Genomic DNA, 23,665 nt, shown 5'->3' with positions numbered 1-23,665 from the left:
GTTCTTTTCATTACTGCCAAAAAAGATTATTACAGGCTCCACATGTACTAAAACAATGAGGAGTTGTAAGTAAGGGTATGTTCACACTGAATAAAACTGGCGGAATTCCGTGGCGGAGCCCCCCGTCATGGAATCCCGCCTGCCTCAGTGTCTTAATGGGATGGCTGGAATTGACTTGACAATTCTTTGAGCGCAGAGCGACTGAAGGGGAGGCGTGCGAGCCATCCCATAGAGACACTGTGAGGTAGGCGGGATTCTGGAACTACACTGCTTTTACTCAGTGTGAACATACCCTAAAGGAGGAGCCAGGAGTAAGATTATACAGTATAGTGAGCTGCAGTCCTGCATAAAACATCACCACGAGCTGTCAGGGATTAGAGAACCTCAGCTCTGCTACATGTATACTTATTCTGATACACCTCCACAGCTGAGACAGAGCTGCACAGCCACAGACATCACACAGCCCCTGCTCCCCAGTAGTTCATCATAAATCATCCCTGTTATGTCTTACAGTCCATCAGCAGAGTAATAGCCATAGGGAGCTGCTTCTATCCTTATCTACACGTTTCCATCCAATCCAGCTAGCCGTCCTTCTCTTCTTGAAATGACAGAAGCTGGAGCCATTTCTCAGCTGCGATCCTGGCGACTACCGGCTGTATATCCTACCCATACTTGTATAAAGAGGTAGTGGAGGTTGGAGAAAGCATAAATTGTTAGCCGGACTAATAGAGACGTTGTATCAGCAGGATGGTGAGGGCCTTCTCTGAAGTCACAATTCATAATGGTTAAATATTTCATCACTCGATATATATATATTAGCAGAATAACAGATCTTAATATGTGACCCCTTTCATGTTCTTTATACATCACCCAGCTGTGCAGATTCCTTCAACTCTTTGTCATTTCCTTACAGCAGTAGTCTGAAGCCTGCGGACAAAAAAAAAAATGATTCTGGTTCATTCACCTTTCATACTGTGCAACATAAAGTACAAGCAGCACTGTCATGTGCAACCCACTATATAATGGCTGAGAGCCAGGTGTATTGCAGTACAATACAATCTCCAGTCTTCCCATACTTATCAGCTGCTGTATGTCCTGTGGGAGGTGGTGTATTCTTCCCAGTCTGACACAGTGCTCTCTGTTGCCTCCTCTGTCCATGTCAGGAACTGTCCAGAGCAGTAGCAAATCCCCATAAAAAACCTCTCATGCTTTGCACAGTTCCTAACATGGACAGAGGTGGCAGCAGAGAGCACTGTGTCAGACTGGAAAGAATACACCACTTCCTGCAGAACATACAGCAGCTGATAAGTGGGTATACTGGAGATTTTTAAATAGAAGTAAATTACAAATCTATATAACTTTCTGAAAACGGTTGATTAAAAAAAAAAAAAAAAAATCCGCCGGAGTACCGCTTTAAACATCCATAGTAGAGGGAGAAGATGTTAGTGACCCCTTACACTTATTAGCCTTTAGACCCCCATTTAGCATCAGTCCCAGTAGCTGTAAATAAGATTTATAGTACACTGAAGAGGAGCTGAGGGAGGGTGAAGTCTGTTTCATAGTGACATGAAAGTTCATTGTGGCTTTTTCTTATGAGTCTATTATTGTACTGCGGTCTCATAGTTGTATTCTGTCCAGACAAAGGTCAGTGTTTTTTTTGCTTTGTTTGAGTGGAAAATATATATATATTTTTTTATCTTACGAGAGCCAAAATGATGTGATATAGTGGATAAGACGCCTAGTATAGCTGTGCGGTGGGGGAGTTCTGCACAACCACACCACTCTTGTATCTAATTCTGGGTAAATATCAATGATCTTCAGCTTTCACACCTCCTACATGTCTTCTAACGGACCCAAGGGGGCAGACAGCGAGTGTAACCTGCGGGACAACATTTCCAGAAGTTCACCTTTATCTAATAAGTTACATCTGATGTTCTTACTGAGTAATGTGCTCAGGCATAAGCGCCTGGCACTCACAGATATTACTACAGAAATTCTTGGGGCCCTTCCCAGCACTAGAGATAGGGATAGTTAGGATTTATAAGCCTCTATTTGTACATTTTTGGCATTTCATAGAGAATACTTAGTATTAAATAAAGAAGACCTGTCCTAAGAGCTAACTAGACTCTTTGAAAGGATACCCATCTTATTGATTAACTTCTGAGATGCCATAGGTTTTGTTTGGAGGAGTTCCAGGTACCTTCTGTAGTTGGTAGGGGTCTCAGGATTGATAAAAACTTGAGATGAGCGAACCTTGAGCACGCTCAGGTTAATCCAAACCCTAACTCTCAGCTTTTGATTACCAGCGGCTGAAGAACTTAGATGCAGCCCTAGGGAGTCCTGTTAAAGTGGCACTGCTGATATGCCGCATTAGCAGAGGACCTCATCAGTAGATCTCTGTTAATTACATCCCTCTTCTCCCCTGAATTGTTTCTTAAATCGCTAATTGTTCTTATGCACGCACCGCCCAGCCCGCCTCCTTCCGTCCCGCCCACTATGCATATTCACATATGCCTAGTGGGCGCTATGTAATGCGGCTGCGCAGGGAAGATGTCCCATCGCAATTCATCTGGGCCACCTGACAGTGAGAAGAATCCTCCGGAGGTCACTCAAGCTGCAAATTGTATGAATGAGAGTGAGTGGTAGTGTGTGCCTGTTGAGAGAGTGTAGATGATGGGAGTGTGCGTGGTGTGGATGATCGGAGTGTGCATGATTGTGCATGGTGGGGATGATGAGACTGTGCATGGTGGGGATGATGAGAATGTGCATGGTGTGGATGATGGGAATGTGCATGGTGTGGATGATGGGAATGTGCATGGTGTGGTTGATGTTAGTTTGCATGGTGAGGATGATGGAAGTGACCATTGTGTAGACCCATCATCTGCGCCATGCACACCCCCATCATCCACACCATGCGCACACTCATCATCCACACCATGCACACTCCCATCATCCACACCATGCACACCCCCATCATCCACACCATGCACACCCCCATCATCCACACCATGCACACTCCCATCATCCACACCATGCACACTCCCATCATCCACGCCATGCGCACCCCCATCATCCACACCATGCGCACACTCATCATCCACACCATGCACACTCCCATCATCCACACCATGCACACTCCCATCATCCACACCATGCACACCCCCATCATCCACACCATGCACACCCCCATCATCCACGCCATGCACACTCCCATCATCCACGCCATGCACACCCCCATCATCCACACCATGCGCACACTCATCATCCACACCATGCACACTCCCATCATCCACACCATGCACACCCCCATCATCCACACCATGCACACCCCCATCATCCACGCCATGCACACTCCCATCATCCACGCCATGCACACCCCCATCATCCACACCATGCGCACACTCATCATCCACACCATGCACACTCCCATCATCCACACCATGCACAGGGCCTGCTGGCAATGCTACAAATGCTCTTAAGCAACGGATTTGCATAAGAGCAATTAGCGATTTAAGAAACAATGCAAGGGAGAAGAGGAATGTAATTAACAGCGATCTAATGATGAGGTCCTCTGCTAATGCGGCATATCAGCAGGTACCTATGTTTTCTAAGAAGCCTTAGGGCTGCATCCAATTTCTTCAGCCACCGGTAATGAAATGCTGAGAGTTCGGGTTCGGACAAACCCAGATGTGCTCAATATTCGCTCATCTCTTCTTCTTTCAGAAAGTCTTTTTGCAGCTCATGTGTTCACAGTACATCAGACACCTTCCGTATTTGTGAATAATGTATCTACATACTAATCCCTATTAATGTTCGTCTTCAGTGTGGACAGAACTTACAAGCTGTATTATGGCGGAGCACAAAAACGTCCAGACGGCATGTACTCCCGACCTATCTTTGGATCTGATGGCGCTGTTATAGCATACGTGGCTGATGGCAATAGGAAAGATGTGCGCAACGCTGTGGAAGCGGCTCACAAAGCGGCTCCTGGGTAAGTCATGACTGAGCTTCAGAGGGGTTCACATATTTATAGAAAAATAGAGGGCACTGTAATAGCAGATGTTATTGATGCTTATGATGTCATCTGCAGCCTGCTCCTACATACACTTAGGATACTCTGCCCTTTACTACTGTGACTTGGCGGCCACATCCATCTCTAATATCTCATTTTGTCAATGTGTGTACTTGCAGAATAGTAAAATGCTGCGAATATGTTGGCGCTATATATAAATAATAATAATAATAATAATAATTATTATTATTAACCCCTTCATGTCAGCTATATGGCTATATACGTTCCTGCTACACATACCTTGTGCAGCAAGAATGTATATAAACCTTCCTGAATGTGAAGGGGTGCAGGCCCATTTCAATGGGATCAGCCCTGCACACATTACTGTCCCCAGACCCGGGCATAATGACAGGCAGCCGAGGTCCCACAGCTGCCTGTCATTAACCCCCTTAAAGGGGGTTTTAAGGTAGTCAGTGACAGGACAAGGACCTGTCACTGACTGATTGGGACCCCCGCATCATCACTTTTACCGACAGGTGGGGGTAAGCTATTTACCTCTGTCCCATCAGATTTTTGATCTGTGCATAGTCTGCTCTCAGGCCGAAATATACTCAAATACAGATCGCAGAAAATACTGATGAATGCAAAGCTATGGCAATACTATTGCATGTAATAAATATATTAAAAGATATCAATATTGTTCCCGCACGGTGAACAGCATAAATGAAAAGCCAAAAAAAACACACCAGGATTGCTGATATTTTATAATTATATATTAGAAAAAAAAATGAAAACAAAATTTTTATCTTGCACCAATATAATACCAATTAAAAACTAGAGATCATGTCGCAAAAAATGACACCTCAACCAGCCCTGTAGGTGGAAGAATAAAAGCTATGGCGGGGAGGAACATTGCTTTAATTTGACCCGGACATCCAGGCATCAATGACTTTTAGTCATGAAGGGGTTAATTAATATTACTTGGTATCCTATGTGCCAGCATGCCACCTGCTGCCTTGGACTGCCCTGGAGAACTTAAAGAAGACATACTTATCCCTGGTATATAGAACTAGAATAATGATTCCGCTGAACTTAGTTCCACATACATTTGTAATACGCGGAGAACCATATAATGTTGTACAATGCAATACATAAGATAACAGAGAGGAACATGTAATGTTACCATAAAATCCCCTACAATGTGTGTAGTGATTGGTCTTTTCCTGTCTATGCTGTAGGTTATAGTATTAAATACTGGATATTAGATGGATATATCCTGCTTTATATGTATATATGTCAAATGACTTTGATGCATGTGACCGAATGGTCTTTTCTTATGGGGGACATAACTAGAACCTTTGGTATATAAGGCTGGGTTCACATTGCTTTTTTGCTGGCCATTTAAGAGATCCGTTTAATGGAAAAATAGACGAAAAACGAATGTATTTGTGAGCTCCAATGTTTTTGGGAAGGCAGTTTAGTTTTCTTCCCTAATTATTTCTACAGTTCAGATAGGACCCCCACCCCCACGACCTTAGGACCCAATGGCAGCTGGCGTGGTTATAGTTGCTTCCATGCTAATGGCATTATCTTAGGGCCATATTACACGGGATGATTATCGTGTGAAAAATCGTTATATCGTTCAAATTTAAACGATAATCGTTCTGTGTAATAGCAGGCAAGGATCGAAAAATCGTTTGTATGTTGTTGATCGTTGATTTAGATCTGAACCTAAAATTATCGTTAATCGTTTGCTGTAATTCCACATTCGCTCGCTCAAGTTCCGCATTTGTTCACTAATCGTTCAGTGTAACTGCACATTGTTCATTGAATGATTTCAGGTTAACGATAAACGATAAATCTCGTTTGCGATCGTTTATCGTTAGTCGTTAATCGTTAAAAATCACTCCGTGTAATAGGACCCTTAGTGTGACAAAAGTTTTTACAAACTTCTCGAGTATATAAATGGAGAGGCCAGATTAATGCTGCTCTCAGCTCTGGAGGACCCTCACTTATATGGATTCCATGTACACCATGTACATTGGGGTTCTGCCAAAAATAGGCAGTTGCAAGGACAAAGACGACCATTGAATGAGAAATATGTATTTGTTAGCTATGATCTATGTCCATACAGTCACCCCATAACCCGGCGTGAAAAGCCAGTAACGTCTTACAAGACCAGTTTTGTCTTTAAAGCAGCAAAATATTCTTCTCTAATCTTTAGGAAAAATAACCGTTTCTGCGACTTCTTGACTTTTGCTATAAGATCACATTCCAGCGTTCTCTGGCTCCCCCAGGAATGTCAGGACTTCCATCAGTGCATATTACTAGAGCATTAAATACAGGAGATGTGAAAAACATATTGTTCTTCCTCCCTTTAAGAGGAATGTGTCATCAGAAAATGACTTATTGTTTTTAATAAAATGTTACGAAACATATTTTTTAAGCTTTTTTGGTGACATTTTATTCCTAATTTTTCCTTTTTCTATCTATATTATAAAATAATCCCGATATCTTGCAGTTTTCATTCTCGCCACTGGGGATAAAACTAAGCTGAGACTTCCTGTTGTGTCCGCGGTGATAAGAGGAGGCTGCTGTAAAAGTGATCTGTATAGCATTGCAGCCACATGTGACACCAGTAGGTAGATAACATCACTACAAGACAATAGCAGCTCCCTGTGGGATGACCTCTTCATGGGTCACAGAGCATGCTGTAGTAATGTTTCACAAAGTCTGTCTATTGTCGTTTATGACCATGAGTCTTGCTGTTAAGCATATAACTAAATGCTGTTAAAAACGGCACAAGCAAAATGGCAGCCCCCACAACTATGTAAAAAATAAAAATTAAGGTAAAAAAATAGAAAAGTAGAATAAAAAAAACAAGTTTTAGTATATGATTCTAATCAGTTAAACTAAATTTGGTGACACATTCCCTTTAAGTGGTTTTGTCTAATATTAAAACTGAAACTCCGAAAGATATAAAGAACTCTCCTAAATATGTCCAAGGAGATAAGACATGCCCCTACCTTCCTCCCCCATTGTATTTCCCATTTCATTATTTCTCATGCATGTCTAGGTGTACTGTTCCTTTAAATCGGTCTCATAGTGACAATATAGGATCCTTTGGGAGATGAAAAGAACCTTTTATAGGCCATTTATGTCATGATCTGTGATCATATTGTACCTCAAAGACGTGTTTCACTCCCTGGTTGTCAATTAAACCCAATTCATTGACTCCAATAGAGTCTATGGAGCGAACAGATCTGATGTTCGTGCCAGGGAGTGGAGCGCACTTCAATGCACTAATGTATATAGATAACTGATGCCATCTGCATGGTTTCTTTATGTGAGATATCCGAATTTTTCATTAGCTTTTTATTCTCAATGTTACAGGTGGGGCAAGAGGGCGGCACATAACCGAGCGCAGATCGTATACTATATGGCAGAAAATCTTGAGCTGCGGAGGGATGAGGTAGCTCAGAGACTGAGTGCTTTGACCGGACAGTCTAAAGAGAAGGCTTTGGGAGAAGTAGACCTCAGCATCCAGCGACTCTTCTACTGGGGAGCCTATTGTGACAAATATGGTGGCACCGTACAGGTGAGGCAGGCTAGGGAAAGAAATAACATGTAATATACATATCAGTGACAACCATGGGGTGCAGAACTGAGAGTATCACATCCTGTCTTCCTTATAAATGCTGTTCTAGAAGACTACTTAACCCATACACGTACGGGAGCCATGATTAGCCATGTTTTAAGACAGGGATGGGGAACCTTCGGCCCTTCAGTTGTTGCAAAACTACAATTCTCATCATGCTTGGACAGCCAAAGCTTTGCTTTGGCTGTCCCGGCATGATGGGAATTGTAGTTTTGCAACAGCTGGAGGGCCGAAAGATCCCCGAAAGACCATCTCGCCAGCAGCTGCCATGGCGCCACTTATTCCCCAGAAGAGAATTTATAGATGATCTCTATAAACATCAGCATTTTGTCCATTACATACTGCAGCGATCTGTCATAAAGCATGCTAGGCCATATTTCAGGTCAATGAAATGTATATTATAATGAGGATGTGTAGGTGTAAATGATGGATGATATGTAACCTGGATTTATTTGTATTTTAAGGAAACTTTACTGTATGGAGCCACCGTCCTTATTCGAGAACCTATTGGAGTAGTAGGCATCGCTTGTCCTGATGAGAGTCCCCTACTAAGCTTTGTCAGCCTCTTTGCACCGCTCATTGTTCGTGGAAACGCTGTGGTGGTTGTGCCAAGTGAGAAGTTTCCCCTGCCGGCTCTAGACTTTTACCAGGTACAGTGCTTTCACTTCACTATTTTGCTCTGAATCCCAGTGAATTTCTCATTAAAGAAACTTTGCTTTAGGGTGCATTCACACATACAGGATCTGTAGCAGATTTGATGGCGCAGATTTGAAGCTGCAGATCTGCTTTGAATCTGCACCATCAAATCTACTGCAGATCCTGTACATGTAAACGCACCCTTAAAAGTCTTCTAATCTGCCAATAATGGGGCCTGGAGGGTGGAGGATTATCAAATCTTTTAGAAACACTACATTCTTATAGGGGTCTTCCCATCTCCACTAATATAATTAGTTATACTTGTAGGGGATGTCATGTTTAACATTTTTGCAAATACATTAAAGGGGTAGAGCGGCGGTAAAGAATTATTCACAGACTAACACACATTACTAAGTTATACAACTTTGTAATGTATGTTATGTCTGTGAATGGCCCCCTTCCCCGTGTCCCCCAACCCCCACCCATGTACCCGGAAGTGTAATGCGCTATACTCACCTGTCACGTGCCGACACCCGTCTCCGATCTTTAGCGAGTGACGTCTTCTTCGGGCGGCCGGCGAACAGCTCCGTCTGTTCCGAATGCCGGCCGCCCTCTGCAGCGTCATCCGATGCTCAGCCGCGATTGGCTGAGCATAACTGTCATTTTCCATAGAGTCTATGAGGAATGAAAAGTGGGATCTGATTGGTTGCTAGGGGCAACTGAGCCAGTTTCACTTTACACCATGTTTGATAAATCTCCCCCAATATATATTATAAGAGATTACAGACAAGTAGAGGTAGTGAAACTTTGAATACAGCCATTACATAAGCCTCCCAATGTATGGAAGGGAAGGAAATCTACTAAGTGTAAAAACCCATAGTTACACTGCTGCCCGTAGTACCTGCAGACTGGGAGAACCTCACATAGTAAACTCCCAAGGGGGCAAACATCACTTTTTCCCTGCAGTATGAAACTCAGCTTTTATTAATGACAAGAATAAAAAAATAAAAAAAAATAAAAAACAGAACATTTTTAGGCTATGTCTGAATCATGGCCGCCATCTTGGAAGCTGCCATATTGGATCACAGGCAAGTTTTCCCAATGGAAAAATGGTCAAGTAGCATATTAAAGAAGGCCAGAATTGTCTCAGAAATCAATTGCCGTAATTAGATTTACAATGTCTCTTGTGGTTCAAAGGTTCAGTGTGTTGTCCACGGTGCTGAACACAGCGTTAAAGGGGTTATCCAGCGCTACAAAAACATGGCCACTTTTCCCCCTACTGTTGTCTCCAGTTCAGGTGCAGTTTGCAATTAAGCTCCATTTTCTTCAATGGAACTGAGTTTCAAAACCCCACCCAAACTGGAGACAAAAGTAGGGGGAAAGTGGCCATGTTTTTGTAGCACTGGATAACACCTTTAAAGCTGAATGCTAAGCAGAGGAGAGTTAAAGGGATAATTCAGACTTATAAAATCATGTTTCTTCCGGAAGCAGCACCCTCCTGTCCTCAGTTTGGGTGTGGGTTTTTCAGCTCTGTCCCATTGAAATAAACAGAGCTAAATTTTAGAACACCACACACAAGCTGAGGGCAGGGGTGGTGCTGTTTTTGCAGGAGAGTAGCTTTTTCTAATCCTAGGTAACCTCTTTAACATATTGTCTGACAGTCAATTGTTAATTGTTTGCAAATCTTCCGGTATATGTACATTTTTTCTTATGATTGTGTGTATGTACACATTGTTTGTTGTTATGATTGTGTGTATGTACACATTGTTTGTTATTATGATTGTGTGTATGTACACATTGTTTGTTGTTATGATTGTGTGTATGTACACATTGTTATTATGATTGTGTGTATGTACACATTGTTATTATGATTGTGTGTATGTACACATTGTTGTTTGTTATGATTGCTATTGCTATTGCGATCATTGCCATTACGATCATAAATGAAGACTATCGTTCCGTGTATTATGGTGAATAATTTCAGGTAGTGCACAAAAATGTTTGTTTGTGATCGTTAATCAGAGAAAACGAAAAATCGCTTAGTTTAATCGGACCCTAAGGAATGAGATCAGGCCTTTAAAATCACTGTCAATATATCTGCTCAGTAGTCATATAGGTAGTAGAATAAATGTGTTTTTTTTATTATTGTCCTTAGTAAAATCTTATGGTTTTATACTGAAGTGAATAGAATGCTCAAGAAGCCGTGGTTGTGGTGATGTGTACATTGCAGTACTCCTACTTACAATGAACATTTTGTTCTTATGCCGTCTATGTCTAATACTTTGACATTCACTTTCATGCCACTTAACAGAATAGTTTGTGGGTTAGGTTACAGACTTCTAGTGGTTTGGGTTACAGACATTTAAACTAGAATTGCTCTTTTCTAAGTCACTGTAGCTTAAAACCACATCCAGCTTGCAATGCTACAGGAAGTGCTGATATGTAGTGTATAGGAGATCAGTAAGCAATGGTCAAATGCTTATGAATGAGGGAATAAAGGTCTCCATACACCTGCCTGGTCTCCCCATACACAGGAGCGTTTCTGTGTCCTCTATGGGGAGGGAAGGGGTAAGCCACAGCAAGAGCACGCTCTCTGCGGCTTAAATCTTTCCAAACAAAGGGGTCAGCCATGATTTTCCGTGATGGCTGACGCCTATCACCACCAACATGATCTGTCGGTGGTGGTTCCCAACAATAGTCTGAAGTGTATGGGGACCATAACATTTACTGCTCTCTACCTGTACTACATGCACTGTACTGCTCTCTATCGGTACTACATGCACTGTACTGCTCTCTACCTGTACTACATGCACTGTACTGCTCTCTACCTGTACTACATGCACTGTACTGCTTTCTACCTGTACTACATGCACTGTACTGCTCTCTATCTGTACTACATGCACTGTACTGCTCTCTACCTGTACTACATGCACTGTACTGCTTTCTACCTGTACTACATGCACTGTACTGCTCTCTATCTGTACTACATGCACTGTACTGCTCTCTATCTGTACTACATGCACTGTACTGCTCTCTACCTGTACTACATGCACTGTACTGCTCTCTACCTGTACTACATGCACTGTACTGCTCTCTACCTGTACTACATGCACTGTACTGCTCTCTACCTGTACTACATGCACTGTACTGCTCTCTACCTGTACTACATGCACTGTACTGCTCTCTACCTGTACTACATGCACTGTACTGCTCTCTATCTGTACTACATGCACTGTACTGCTTTCTACCTGTACTACATGCACTGTACTGCTTTCTACATGTACTACATGTACTGTTCGTCTCTCTAACTATACTACATGTGCATTACCGTTCTCTACCTGTACTAAATGTACTGTACTGCCTTCGATCTGTATTATATGTACTGAACTACTCTCTACCTTAACTGTACTCTACCTGTACTATATATTACATGCTGCTCGCCTCCTTTACTATATGTACTGTACCGCTATTTACCTGTACTATATGTACTAATCTGCTATCTACCTATACCACATATACTTCCCTGCTGTCTCTCTGTATTACATATACTGTACTACTCTCTATCTCCACTACTGGACATACTGCTAAGTACTTATGCTACATATACTGCACTGCTCTCTACCTATACTATGTGCTGTCTGTATGAAAATAACAGTACCGCTCTCTACTTGGACGTCATGTACTGCACCACTGTCTATATAACTATACCATCTCTACTGTACTGCTATCTGCTTGTACTATATATACTGTACAGCTATCTACCTGTACTGTATATACTGTACTACTATCTACCTATACCACATGTACTGTGCTTCTCTCTATGTGCTGGGCTGCAATCTTTCTGCACTGTATTTATAGTACCAGTCTGTACCTGTATTACATGTACTATACTGCTGTCTACCTGTACATGTGTACGGTACTGATATCTATCTGTTCTACAGATACTGTCCTACTATCTAACCATAGTACATGTACTATACTGTACTGTAATATATATCTCAGATGGGTGAAGCAATATTCGTAAAATTTTCCTTTCCTTTTCCACCCAAATGAGTCCCTTTGATCACATAGGGAAATCCGCACCCCTGTGCACATAGTGTATTTCACACACAGTTTTCCAACACGTATGTGAAATCCCTATGGAGCCATGCCATGCTCTTTGGTGCAGAGTACGAAAAGGATTTCCTTGTAAAATGAAGGATTTACCCTGTGTGACCATACCCTTTTTTTTTTATTTATATATACATTTTTTATGTTACAGTATTGTAGGTATTTTTTATATGTGATCTCACAGGATTGGGGGGGGGGGGGAGCACATTTTCATCTTCTATTAAGTTTCTAGCACTAATTGTTGTGCATTATTTTTTTCTGCAGGTATTTGACACCTCAGATCTTCCAGGCGGGGTGGTAAATATACTTACTGGTGGACGGGACCATCTGTCCAAATATCTTGTGGAGCACCAAGATGTACAAGCCATGTGGTATTTTGGATCTGAACAGGTGACAAAGCTTTTCCTTCTGTCCATTTAGTTTCCACAATGTTTTCTTTCTTCCAGTAGGGTTATGGGTTCTCTTTATAGCAGAGCCATGATATCAAGTGATGGACACAGATCTCCCCCTCCCTGCACATTGACCTCTTCACAGGTCACAGAGCATGCCCAGAACACTCAGTAATAAAAGTCAATGAGTCCTGTCCAGACTACAGGTTCCTAGGTCTATGTGTAGATACGTAAAGCATATCACTGAACACACTGTGTGCTATCTGTCTGTTCCCTCCCCAGTAACACATTGATGGCCTATATCTAGAGGGTAGCTGTAAATAGGATTTCATCCAATAACCTGCCAGTAAATGGAAATTTTTAGTTTCAGGTTTATGGATTGTACTTTGTCTATGTTTTTGCTTTTGATGTTATAAAAGTTTAGTCTTTGTTCTGAGACAATCCAGATAAGTTATTTACTGCCAATAACACATGTAATATGCCAAATACTTGTAGGGTAAGTAAGTAATGTGATATCTGGAACATCTCCAAATAACTACTCCATTATGTGGGAGCTGGTGCTGTGTCCATCTGTAGTATGCTCACAAAAACTATGGCAAGCTTTACTGTTTTCTGCCACCCCCCCCCCCCCTTTCGGTCAGTGAAACAGATATCAGCAGCAATGGGGTTATACACAGCAGATCAAAGTGTGGCCAGTAAGGAGAACACTCCCTGAGCCTAATTCATACTCTCTCAGCCTCGTATTCACACCCCCTGAGCCTAATTCATACTCTCAGCCTCGTATTCACACCCCCTGAGCCTAATTCATACTCTCTCAGCCTCGTATTCACACCCCCTGAGCCTAATTCATACTCTCTCAGCCTCATATTCACACCCTCTGAGCCTTATTCTTTCCCTTTTAGCGTCATATTCACTCCTCCGCCCCTTGCATCATATTCACAACCCCTTTAGCTTCTTATTCATACTCCATTTAGCCTGATTTATGCCCCCTTTTTTTAATTAAGTTCTTTCCCGTCTGAATATTCAAGGAAAAGTATGTAGTAGAATAGTAGTAGTAGTAAAAACCCATATCTTGGTAATAGGGAGATGCATAGCAATAAAATAAAAACTGTGTTTTCATTAGGGCAGCCAGGCCTAGAAAACCATTATACCATAATACCGTTTATACCGATCATGGGTTCTCTTAATAGCGAAAGTTAGCTATGGGGTCAGTAAAGGGTTAAAATTGACTTAAAGAACCTGTGTTTTGCACCAACTAGATTTGCATTTATTTTAAAATCTACGATAAAAAAGTGACATTTTTGGGAACTTAGTAGTTGTTTTAGAGATGTAAATGAGGTGGTACGTGTCAGGGTGGTAGCCCCGCCCCCAGTGCACTAAACCACCTCATTTACATATCTAATTAACAACAAAGTTCACGGAAAATGTCACAAAGGATCAAGGTAAAATTACCTTAATCCTCAGCGCCCTGGGACATAACAGCAGGTTAGATGCTTCTAGTTTCCCTTTTAAGTTGTTTTCTCGTTCCTTGACTCATTCCTAGGCCAGTGCTGCCTGGCAAAAGTGGCCCAATTCACTAAACACTAAGGGGGACATTTATGAAAGGTGCACCCGAGGCATACGCCAGGGAGAAGGTGCAGATTCGCCCCTTCTCCCTGGTGTATGCCTCCTGTATGCCCCGCTCGCCCGATGGGTAGGCTGGGGGAGCTTGGGGGTGCGTGACGAGACAGGGAGGAGGCGTGGCCTTCTCCCGCGCCTCATCTATCATGATTTACGCCTGCTCGCAGGCGTAAATCATGATCAAAATCTACACAAGCTGGTGTAGATTTGGTACGCCAGGCGCAGGTTTGGGCGTCTGGCCGGCCGGATTCACTAAGAGGCGTGCGCCTCTTAGTGAATCCAGCCAGGGAAAGGGGGCGGGCCTAATATAAAGCCAGCCTACTTGTATGCTGGTCTTGGCCTAAGCGTTACCCTTACATGAGCAAGTGATTGGCTACAGTGTCCCGAATGTTTGGGGTTCGTCTTACCCCGCCTTGCAGTATGGAGATGTGGCAGTGCTGAATCCGGAGTAAGCATTGGTTTGTTCTTTTAATTTCTCCTGTACTTTCCTGCTCAAGGATAATCTTGTCATAGGGGTTGGAAAATCCCTTTAAGCCTTCAGAGGCCACATTCCCAGCATGGCTATCTCTTATGAACAGTAATCCCAGTGTTTTTGGCCTCACCTGTCCATTGGAAAGTCCCAGATGTTAAAGGGCTTCATTAAAAACGTGACCTGTCCCATGTCCTGTGCCTCGGGAATGTTAGAATACTAATATTAGTCGTGGCACACACCCCAATGAATTCACCTCAAGGTGTTCTACTCCTTTTATAGCAGTTCAGAGAGAATAGAATGCATTTAAAGAATGTTGGAAAGTTTTCTTGTGTAAAGAACCGGAATCTGACTGATCGTTTTGTCGAAGAACCCATTGCAGACATACATGTGTAGCATGTTTCTACTGCGATTTTCTATAACGTTGGAAATCAGTCGTTGGTGGAAGTCCCACAGCTGACACCCCTCCATTGACTGCTGTTATTGGCTTTCATAGACAGATGTCCTAGTAGTGTGCTCATCCTACATTGAGATCAGTAAGAGTCAGCAAAACCTATATGTGCTTATGATTGGGTTTCTGGATGTCGGCACCCCACCTATCACCGTATGATAGGCTATCCCGTGATAGGCCATCAGTTGTGCCTGGTAAATAAAACATACGTGTCATTTCACAGAGACATATCAAGGTTTTGGTCCATTTGGGTTTAAGTGTTAAGACTGTGACCAATCAGAAGAACAAGCGGGAAGAAGTAGGGGCTTAGCGCGTTCACTCCCACATGACCTGGATGGACTTCCAGTCTATACGGGGTCGTCCAGGTCTCAAAGACACAGAGTAAAGTAGTATCACGTGGTTGCCGATAAGGCCAAATGAGCTGGTTTGTGGGGACAAAAAATGTCAGCCATAAGATCTCACATGTGTAGGCAGGAAAAAATACCTTTCATGTGTCCCACACCCATACTCGTATATCATTTTTCCTTTCTTTTGTGGTTATGGATATGAATAAGAAAAAAAAACTATCTGTTTCAAGCTACATAGATAAGCTGCTATAGATGAGTAATAAGCACAGAGATCAGTAACCCATATCCCTAGGGGGGACAGGATATCGAGAACAAGTATTGAACATTGAGTCTGTAGATGAGCACCAGCAAGTTTTAGCTGAATAAGATCTAAACATCCCTAGGACACGTCAAAGGCTTTCATTAGTGACAGATATACTTAAAGGACAAGTGCCATGAAAAACTTTTTCCCAGTAATTGAAGCACATTACAAAGTTATATAACTCTGTAATGTGCTTCAATCACCTATCTGCCTCCCTTCCCTGTCTTTTCCCCCCTCCACCCCCCACCAGGAAGTGTCCTAACTCACACAGACCTGATTACTGTCGTCACCGTCACCAGGCAACTCCTTCTTGTGAGGATGAGTCATCAGCAGGAGGGCTGCTCTAGGTCCTGTTACACCAGCCTCCCCCTCCCCTGCCTTGTCAGTTGACTCAGCTTGCTCAGCTCCGATTGTCACTTGCTTATCTTCTCTAGTGACATGACTCATTCATTCACTGAGTCCACGGCAGCAGAAGAGAGTATGAGGGGAGGGGGAGCTGCCTATGTGCCGGTGTCAGTCAGAGGGAAGATAAGCAAGTGACATGTGACAAGTGATGGCTTGCAGTTGTTCAGCCAATGGGAGCTGAGTAAGCTGAGTCACCTGACAAGGCAGGGGAGGGGGAGGCTGATGTAACAGGAGAAGGAGCTGAGAGAAGAGCTTGGTGACGGTGACGACAGTAATTAGGTCTGTGTGAGTCAGGACACTTCCTGGTGGGGGGTGGAGGGGAGAAAAGACAGGGGAGGGAGGCAGACAGGTGATTGAAGCACATTACAGAGTTATATAACTTTGTAATGTGCTTCAATTACTGGGAAAAAGTTTTTCATGGCACTTGTCCTTTAAAGGGGGATTTCACCCAAAAAATTCTTTTAAATCAACTCGTGTCAGAGATCTGTAATTTATTTATATTAAGAAAACATCTCCGGCCTTCCAGTACTTTTCAGCTGCTGTTTATCCTGTAGTTCAGGACTGTCACAGTGCTCTCTGCTGCCACCCCTGTCCATGTCAGGAACTGTCCAGAGCAGTAGCAAATCATCATAGAAAATTCTCTCCCGTTCTCCAGACTGGAAAGAATACACCACTTCCGACAGGACATACAGCAGTTGATAAGTACTGGAAGACTTGAGATTTTTAATAGAAGTAAATTTTGAATCTCTGGCACTTTGTGGCACCAGTACATTGGAAAGAACTTTTTTGGGGGGTGAACTACCCCTATAAACTCATCTCTCTTCATTTAGCATGAAGGTTGGGTTTGTTTGTTTGTTGTTGTTTTTCATTTATTCTTTTGTTCTTTTTTTTTCCATAGTAAAGCTACTTTTTTTATTACCTGTGCTGAACTTATAAATAAGAAATTACTTGCTCCAAAGCTTAGCTTAGAGATGATGTATCTGAGGAGCTAAGTAAAGCAACTCAAATATCCTTTCTGTAGTTTGCAGTCCTACAATTCCAATCTCATGACTGTGCTGGCAGTGAAGGGGTCGTCAACTATTCAGATCACAGTGACTCATATTCTGTGTTATTTTCTTTTATTTTCGCTTTTAACAGGGATCCAAGTTTGTTGAGTGGTCATCAGCTGAAAACTGCAAGCGGACCTGGGTAAACTATGGGCTCCCCAGAGACTGGGAAAACCCCCAGGAAGGAGAAGGAGAAGAATTCTTGTATCATGCCACCCAGTGTAAAAACATCTGGATACCCATGGGGGAAATATTTGCCAACTAAACAGCTTAAAGGGGATATCCAGGATTAAAAACAATACACCTCTTTTCTTGCAAAATCAGCACCACCCCTGCCCTCAGGTTGTGTGCGGTAGTACAGTTCAGCTCCATTCACTTCAATGGAACTAAACTGCAAAACCCACACCCAAACTGAGGAAAAGAGCGGTGGTGTTTCTGGCCAAAGCTGCCATGTTTTCTAAGCCTGGATAACCCCTTTAAGGCCTTATTGCAGTCAGGGGGACCGTATGTCTTACAGTACATTTTGTTTATACCTCAATGCATTACCAAGGACCAATAAACCCCTTAAAGATTTTGCCCCCTCTGTTTCTTAAAGGGGTTTTCTAAGACTGGAAAAACATGGCTGCTTTCTTTCACGAATAAGACTGCTTTTGTCCTTGGGTTGTTTTTAGCTCTACTGCTAAGCTCCATTCACTTGACTAAAATAAGCTGCAATACCAGATGCAGCCCATGTACCAGAGTGGCACTGTTTGGAAGAAAGCAGTCATATTTTGCTAAGCTTAAACAACTTGTTTGAAGTCGCTTTAGGTTTTTGTTAGCAAATCTATGTAGGACCTTGTTACAGGCTAATACCAGTGACCAATATATTGATTTAATGGATTAAACCAAAAATGAATATGAACAAATATAGAATGGTTTTTGGCACATAAATTTGGCCGCCACTTAGGGGAACAGTGATTTTCTGAAGCCTTACATAACCAATGCAATTGAATACCATGGAGGTGAAAATTAAAGGAGAAGTCCGGTGAAAATGTATTTAATAAATAAAGTATTGTATTGCCCCCCCCAAAAGTTATACAAATGACCAATATACACTTATTACAGGAAATGCTTATAAAGTGCTTTTTCCCTGCACTTACTACTGCATCAAGGCTTCACTTCCTGGATAACATGGTGATGTCCCTTCCTGGATAACATGGTGATGTCCCTTCCTGGATAACATGGTGATGTCACTTCCTGGATAACATGGTGATGTCACTTCCTGGATAAAATGGTGATGTCACTTCCTGGATAACATGGTGATGTCAAGACCCGACTCCCAGAGCTGTGCAGGCTGTGGCTGATGGAGAGGATGATGGCTGAGGGATGCTCAGTGTCCCTCCAGTGCCCTGTGTCCCTCAGTGTCTCCCTGCCATCATTCTCTCCAGCATCCACAGCCCGCACAGCTCTGGGAGTCGGGTCGTGACATCACCATTTTATCCAGGAAGTGAAGCCTTGATGCAGTAGTAAATGCAGGGAGAAAAGCACTTTATAAGCATTTCCTGTATTAAATGTATATTGGGGATTTGTATAACTTTTGGGGGGCAATACAATACTTTTATAAAAGTTTTTGCCGGACTTCTCCTTTAAGAGGGTTTATTGGTCCTTTCATGGGGACTGTTGACTAAAATCTCAGATTTACAATAAAATGACACATTTCAAAGTTTTATTGCCAGTTGTGTTTTTTTTCATACCTTCCCTTTATCACCTTAAAGGGGTATTTTGATGAGTTGCTCCTAAAAAAAAAAAAAAAAAAAAAGCCCAAAACCTATCTGGTTTTTACTTACTGCTACCCCCATGACTGATGGACACCTTCACCGCATTGCCTGTTCCAAACTTTTGGACCTGTTCTCTGCTATTTGTAAATACAAAAGTGAAAAAGAATTCTAACAGATTTATATGTGTCATAATAAGTGGTACTGCGGCTGAATGTTGTATAGCTTTAAATTAAAAAACAAAAAGTATATTGTAAAATGAGATGTCTGCCCGCTCCGTGGAGAGGGTGGATACAGCGGGAGGACCGCCTGGAAAACTGGGATACAGCCATAGCCATAGGCTGTATCCCAGTTTTCCAGGTGGTCCTCCCGCTGTATCCACCCGCTGCACGGAGCGGGCAGACAGCGGGAATCTGATGCAGGGCTGGCCTTTGGGGTGTGCGACCTGTGCCTTTGCACAGGGCGCATCACTCCTGGCCAGCTGGGGGGGCGCTCTGCAGACAGCTGCACACATAACTGGTCTGGCAGACAGACTGTCTGTCTGCCAGAGCGCCCCCCCTAGCTGGCCGCCTGCCCTCTTTGCATAGGGGTTGGTTCAGGCGCTCCTAAAGCCAGACGGACTGGGGACCTGGCAAATTAAGGTTCCGGGTACATCCCGGTAAGCTCCGCCCCCGTCGATAAGCCCCGCCCCCGGCACCCACCACGGGTGGGATACTTTGCCACAATGCAGCATGCTGAACTGGAGTGTCATCAGCTGTGTGTGTCAGCTGTTCTCTGTGGCACAGTAGCATCAGTGTGGTGACCTGTCACCTCTGCCCACCCGTGTGCCTCCTCCCTCCAGCAATTCCTGCAGTGTCCAGCATGCTGTGCCCCTGCTGTAAGCCTGATGCTTCTCTCTCCTCTGTCTAGCTCTTTATCCTCCCTCTCATCTACCTCTCTCTATCTCTTTTATCTATCTCTCCCCTATCTATCTATTATCTATCTATCTATCTATCTATCTATCTATCATCTATCTATCTCCTATCTATCTATCTGCTATCTATCTATCTATCTATCTCCTATCTATCTATCTATCTATCTATCTATCTATCTATCTATCTATCTATCTCCTATCTATCCATGTATCTATCTTATCTATCTATCTATCTATCTATCTATCTATCTATCTATCTATCTCCTATCTATCTATCTATCTATCTATCTCCTATCTATCTATCTCCTATCTATCTATCTATCTATCTATCTATCTATCTATCTATCTATCTATCTTATCTATCTCTCTCTCTCTCTGCTGTAAGCCTGATGCTTCTCTCCTCTGTCTAGCTCTTTATCCTCCCTCTCATCTACCTCTCTCTATCTCTTTTATCTATCTCTCCCCTATCTATCTATCTATCTATCTATCTATCTATCTATCTATCTATCTATTATCTATCTATCTCCTATCTATCTGTCTGTCTGTCTGTCTATCTATCTATCTATCTTATCTCTCTCTCTCTCTCTCTCTCTATCTATCTATCTCCTCAAAAATTTATTCACATCCCAAATCAATACAATGAAAGCTTTCATTGTATTGATTTGGGATGTGAATAAATTTTTGCACCATTTTTTCACTACCTCCGGAGTGCTGCAGCCTTTTTGAAGGATATATTTACCATTGCCTGGTGGACCCCCAGCATGCTTGCCGCCACCCGACTTTCTTCTCTGAGTGCCGTGTACACTATTTGCAATCTATCTATCTCCTATCTATCTATCTATCTATCTATCTATCTATCTATCTATCTATCTATCTATTATCTATCTATCTCCTATCTATCTATCTATCTATTATCTATCTATCTATCTATCTATCTATCTATCTATCTATCTATCTATCTATCTTTCTATCTCCTTTCTATTATCTAACTATTAGGTGGTATCAACAGTGGCGGGGGGGGGGGGCAAAAGAAAGCTTCGCACAGGGCGCCATCTACCCTAAGGCCGGCCCTGATCTGATGCCAAGCGTTCGGGTTCATACGAACCCGAACCTCGGCAGTTTCAGACCATCCCTAGTCCAAACATATACCCGACATTTGGAAACATCTCCCATTCCCACTTTTATTATATAAATGGCATATAACATTTTCATTATGACAAAAATATGTGGACTATGCACCGCCAAAATTACAGGGAGCTCAGAAGATGACAGAAATATAAATATATAAATAGTACCAACAAAATGAAATTGGAAGGCCTGTCATATATACTCACTGGCACACCAAACAAAGAAGAAAATGTGTCTTTATTTTCTTTATTTCACATAAATCAAAATAACAAACATCACACTGGGACATAAACAGTTACAAACATCTAAAAAACACAAAATACATCAAGGGGGCCCCACTGCATATAGGGGAAAGCCCCCAGGACACCCAAGGACCATATCTAACCAATAAATCTGATGTGATAACTATGCCCCACTATTGTAATGATGATGAGGTAGAAAAACTACCAAAAGATGTGCAAAACAAGCAAGGGCAGGAATAATCAAAATATCAATAAATTGTCAGAAGGTCCATGTCGGGGTCCACTGCTCCCCACGCGTTCCGTTCCTCACTGGGAACTTCCTCGGGGGGAGGAGGTTGTTGGCCAAAATCTCATGATACATGGCCCCATTTATCCTTCCTTCAATACAGTGCAGTCATCCTATCCCCTATGCTGAAAAGGTGTTGGGACTGTGTTGGGTGATTGAAGTTTATTCCAAAAAGTTCTATTTTGGTCTCTTCTGACCACATAACCTTCTCTCATGCCTCTTCTGGATCATCCAAATGATCATTTGTGAACTTAAAATTGGCCTGGAAGTGTCCTTGGAGGATTTGAATCCATAACGGGGTAGTGTGTTACTAACAGTAATATTTGAGGCTGTGCTCCCACCTTTCTTTAGGTCATTCACCAGGTCCTCCCATGTAGTTCTGGGCTGATTCTTGACCTCTTTCAGAATCATCCTTACTCACCGAGGCAATATCTTGAGAATGATAGACAATCATCTTGTGTTTCTTCCATTTACTGAAAATTGTGCTATCAGTTGTTGCCTTCTCACCAAGCTGCTTGCCTATTGTCCTGTAGCTCATCCCAGCCTTGTGCAGGTGTACAAATTTGGCCCTGGTGTTCCTGGCATCTAGGCCATTGTGGAGAGGTTGTAGTGTGATTTATTGTGTGTGGACAGGTGTTTTTTATACAGGTAACGAGTTCAAACAGGTGAAATTAAAACAGTTAATGAGTTCAAAGTAGGAGGAGCTTCGTAAGGTCTGTGAGAGCCAAAATTCTCGCTGGTTGGTAGGTGATGAAATACTTATTTCATGCAATCAAATGCAAATAAATTATTTAACAATTATACAATGGGATTTTTGTGATTTTTTTTTTTATATAGATCTGTCGCTCACAGTTAAAGGGGACCTACAATAAACTACTTATTTTCTCCACTGTATGTAAAGGGAACAAGGGAATGGAGCTTTACACCCCGATAAGATACATTACAAATTTATTCTACACATTTTTTTTTTGTTTTTAGATTTTAAGAAAACCCCAGTCTACTAAAAGTATGGAAAATGACATTTGCTTCAGTATAGCACTTAAGCACCCGCCCTGCGTTCTTCTTGCACATAGGCTCACTTTTGCTTTTTCATAAGTATGTAGGGTTATATGACACTTCCTGTGTGGGTGATTTTACTAAGAATTAAGAGCCTTGTCTGCTGCAAGTTATATATAGTTCAATTATGAGCTGATTGTGGTCTGAATCAAAGAGCACAGGACCCACACAGATATTCAGCTAATGTTTGTGGTAGGAGCTATAGGGTCAGTGTTTTCCTTCCGTACTGGCAATTCCGAGATGTTCCATTTCAATGTGCATTGAAACCTAAATACTGCAGCTTAAAGGGGCCGCCTCGTGAATAACGTTGTAAAATGTTGAGTCTAAGTTTAGACCAGCCAATAGTTGGCTTACGTCAAACTGTAATTGTTTAGTAAAATTTTTAGGCCATGGTCACTTTTACCAATGTCATACTCGCCCGGCGGAAAAGTGTCTAGAACGAGAAAGTGTCTAAAACTCATAATAAATGTGATGCAAATCATGTTAGACAACTTTTGGCATAAGTTGCACCAGAATTTTAGTGCATATATGTGAGGGGAAGTGGATGTGGACCCACTGTGTTATCTAACCACTTTTACTTTGGTCCATGCCAGGGAGCGGGGGTCCAAGTGCCCTCTAGGTCTTTACCCTTTACCCAGCTCCAGGATATGGAAGCTGGACTTCTAGAGGACACTAGGTCATTCCATAAGTATGGTCCTGTATGGGTAGTGGCTGGTCACAAGAACAAGGCAGTGCCAGTGTGAATGGTACCAGGGATGAGGCAGCATCAAAGAGGATCAGGGGAGAAAGCTGTAGAAATGGGTCAGACAGTCTGGGTCAGCAAATGGTACAGAAGGGACCAG

At 42.5% G+C, this 23,665-nt stretch overlaps 1 protein-coding gene across 1 annotated transcript in view; it reads left to right on the top strand.

Annotated features, from left to right (window-relative positions):
- The window catches only part of ALDH16A1 (aldehyde dehydrogenase 16 family member A1), a 46,486-nt gene extending 28,151 nt beyond the window's left edge, over positions 1–18,335 (top strand). The window contains exons 13-17 of the mRNA XM_069948811.1: positions 3,824–3,991; positions 7,406–7,610; positions 8,135–8,320; positions 12,681–12,806; positions 17,536–18,335. Of these exons, the coding sequence (XP_069804912.1) occupies positions 3,824–3,991; positions 7,406–7,610; positions 8,135–8,320; positions 12,681–12,806; positions 17,536–17,709 (859 nt within the window). The 3' untranslated portion in view covers positions 17,710–18,335. The remainder of the gene's footprint in view (positions 1–3,823; positions 3,992–7,405; positions 7,611–8,134; positions 8,321–12,680; positions 12,807–17,535) is intronic.
- Positions 18,336–23,665: the final 5,330 nt, after the last annotated feature.

Source organism: Dendropsophus ebraccatus, chromosome 12 (assembly GCF_027789765.1).
Source record: "Dendropsophus ebraccatus isolate aDenEbr1 chromosome 12, aDenEbr1.pat, whole genome shotgun sequence".
NCBI lineage: Eukaryota > Metazoa > Chordata > Amphibia > Anura > Hylidae > Dendropsophus > Dendropsophus ebraccatus.
The sequence above is the reverse complement of the archived record's forward strand: the minus strand, read 5'-3'. Positions and strand labels throughout refer to the sequence as shown.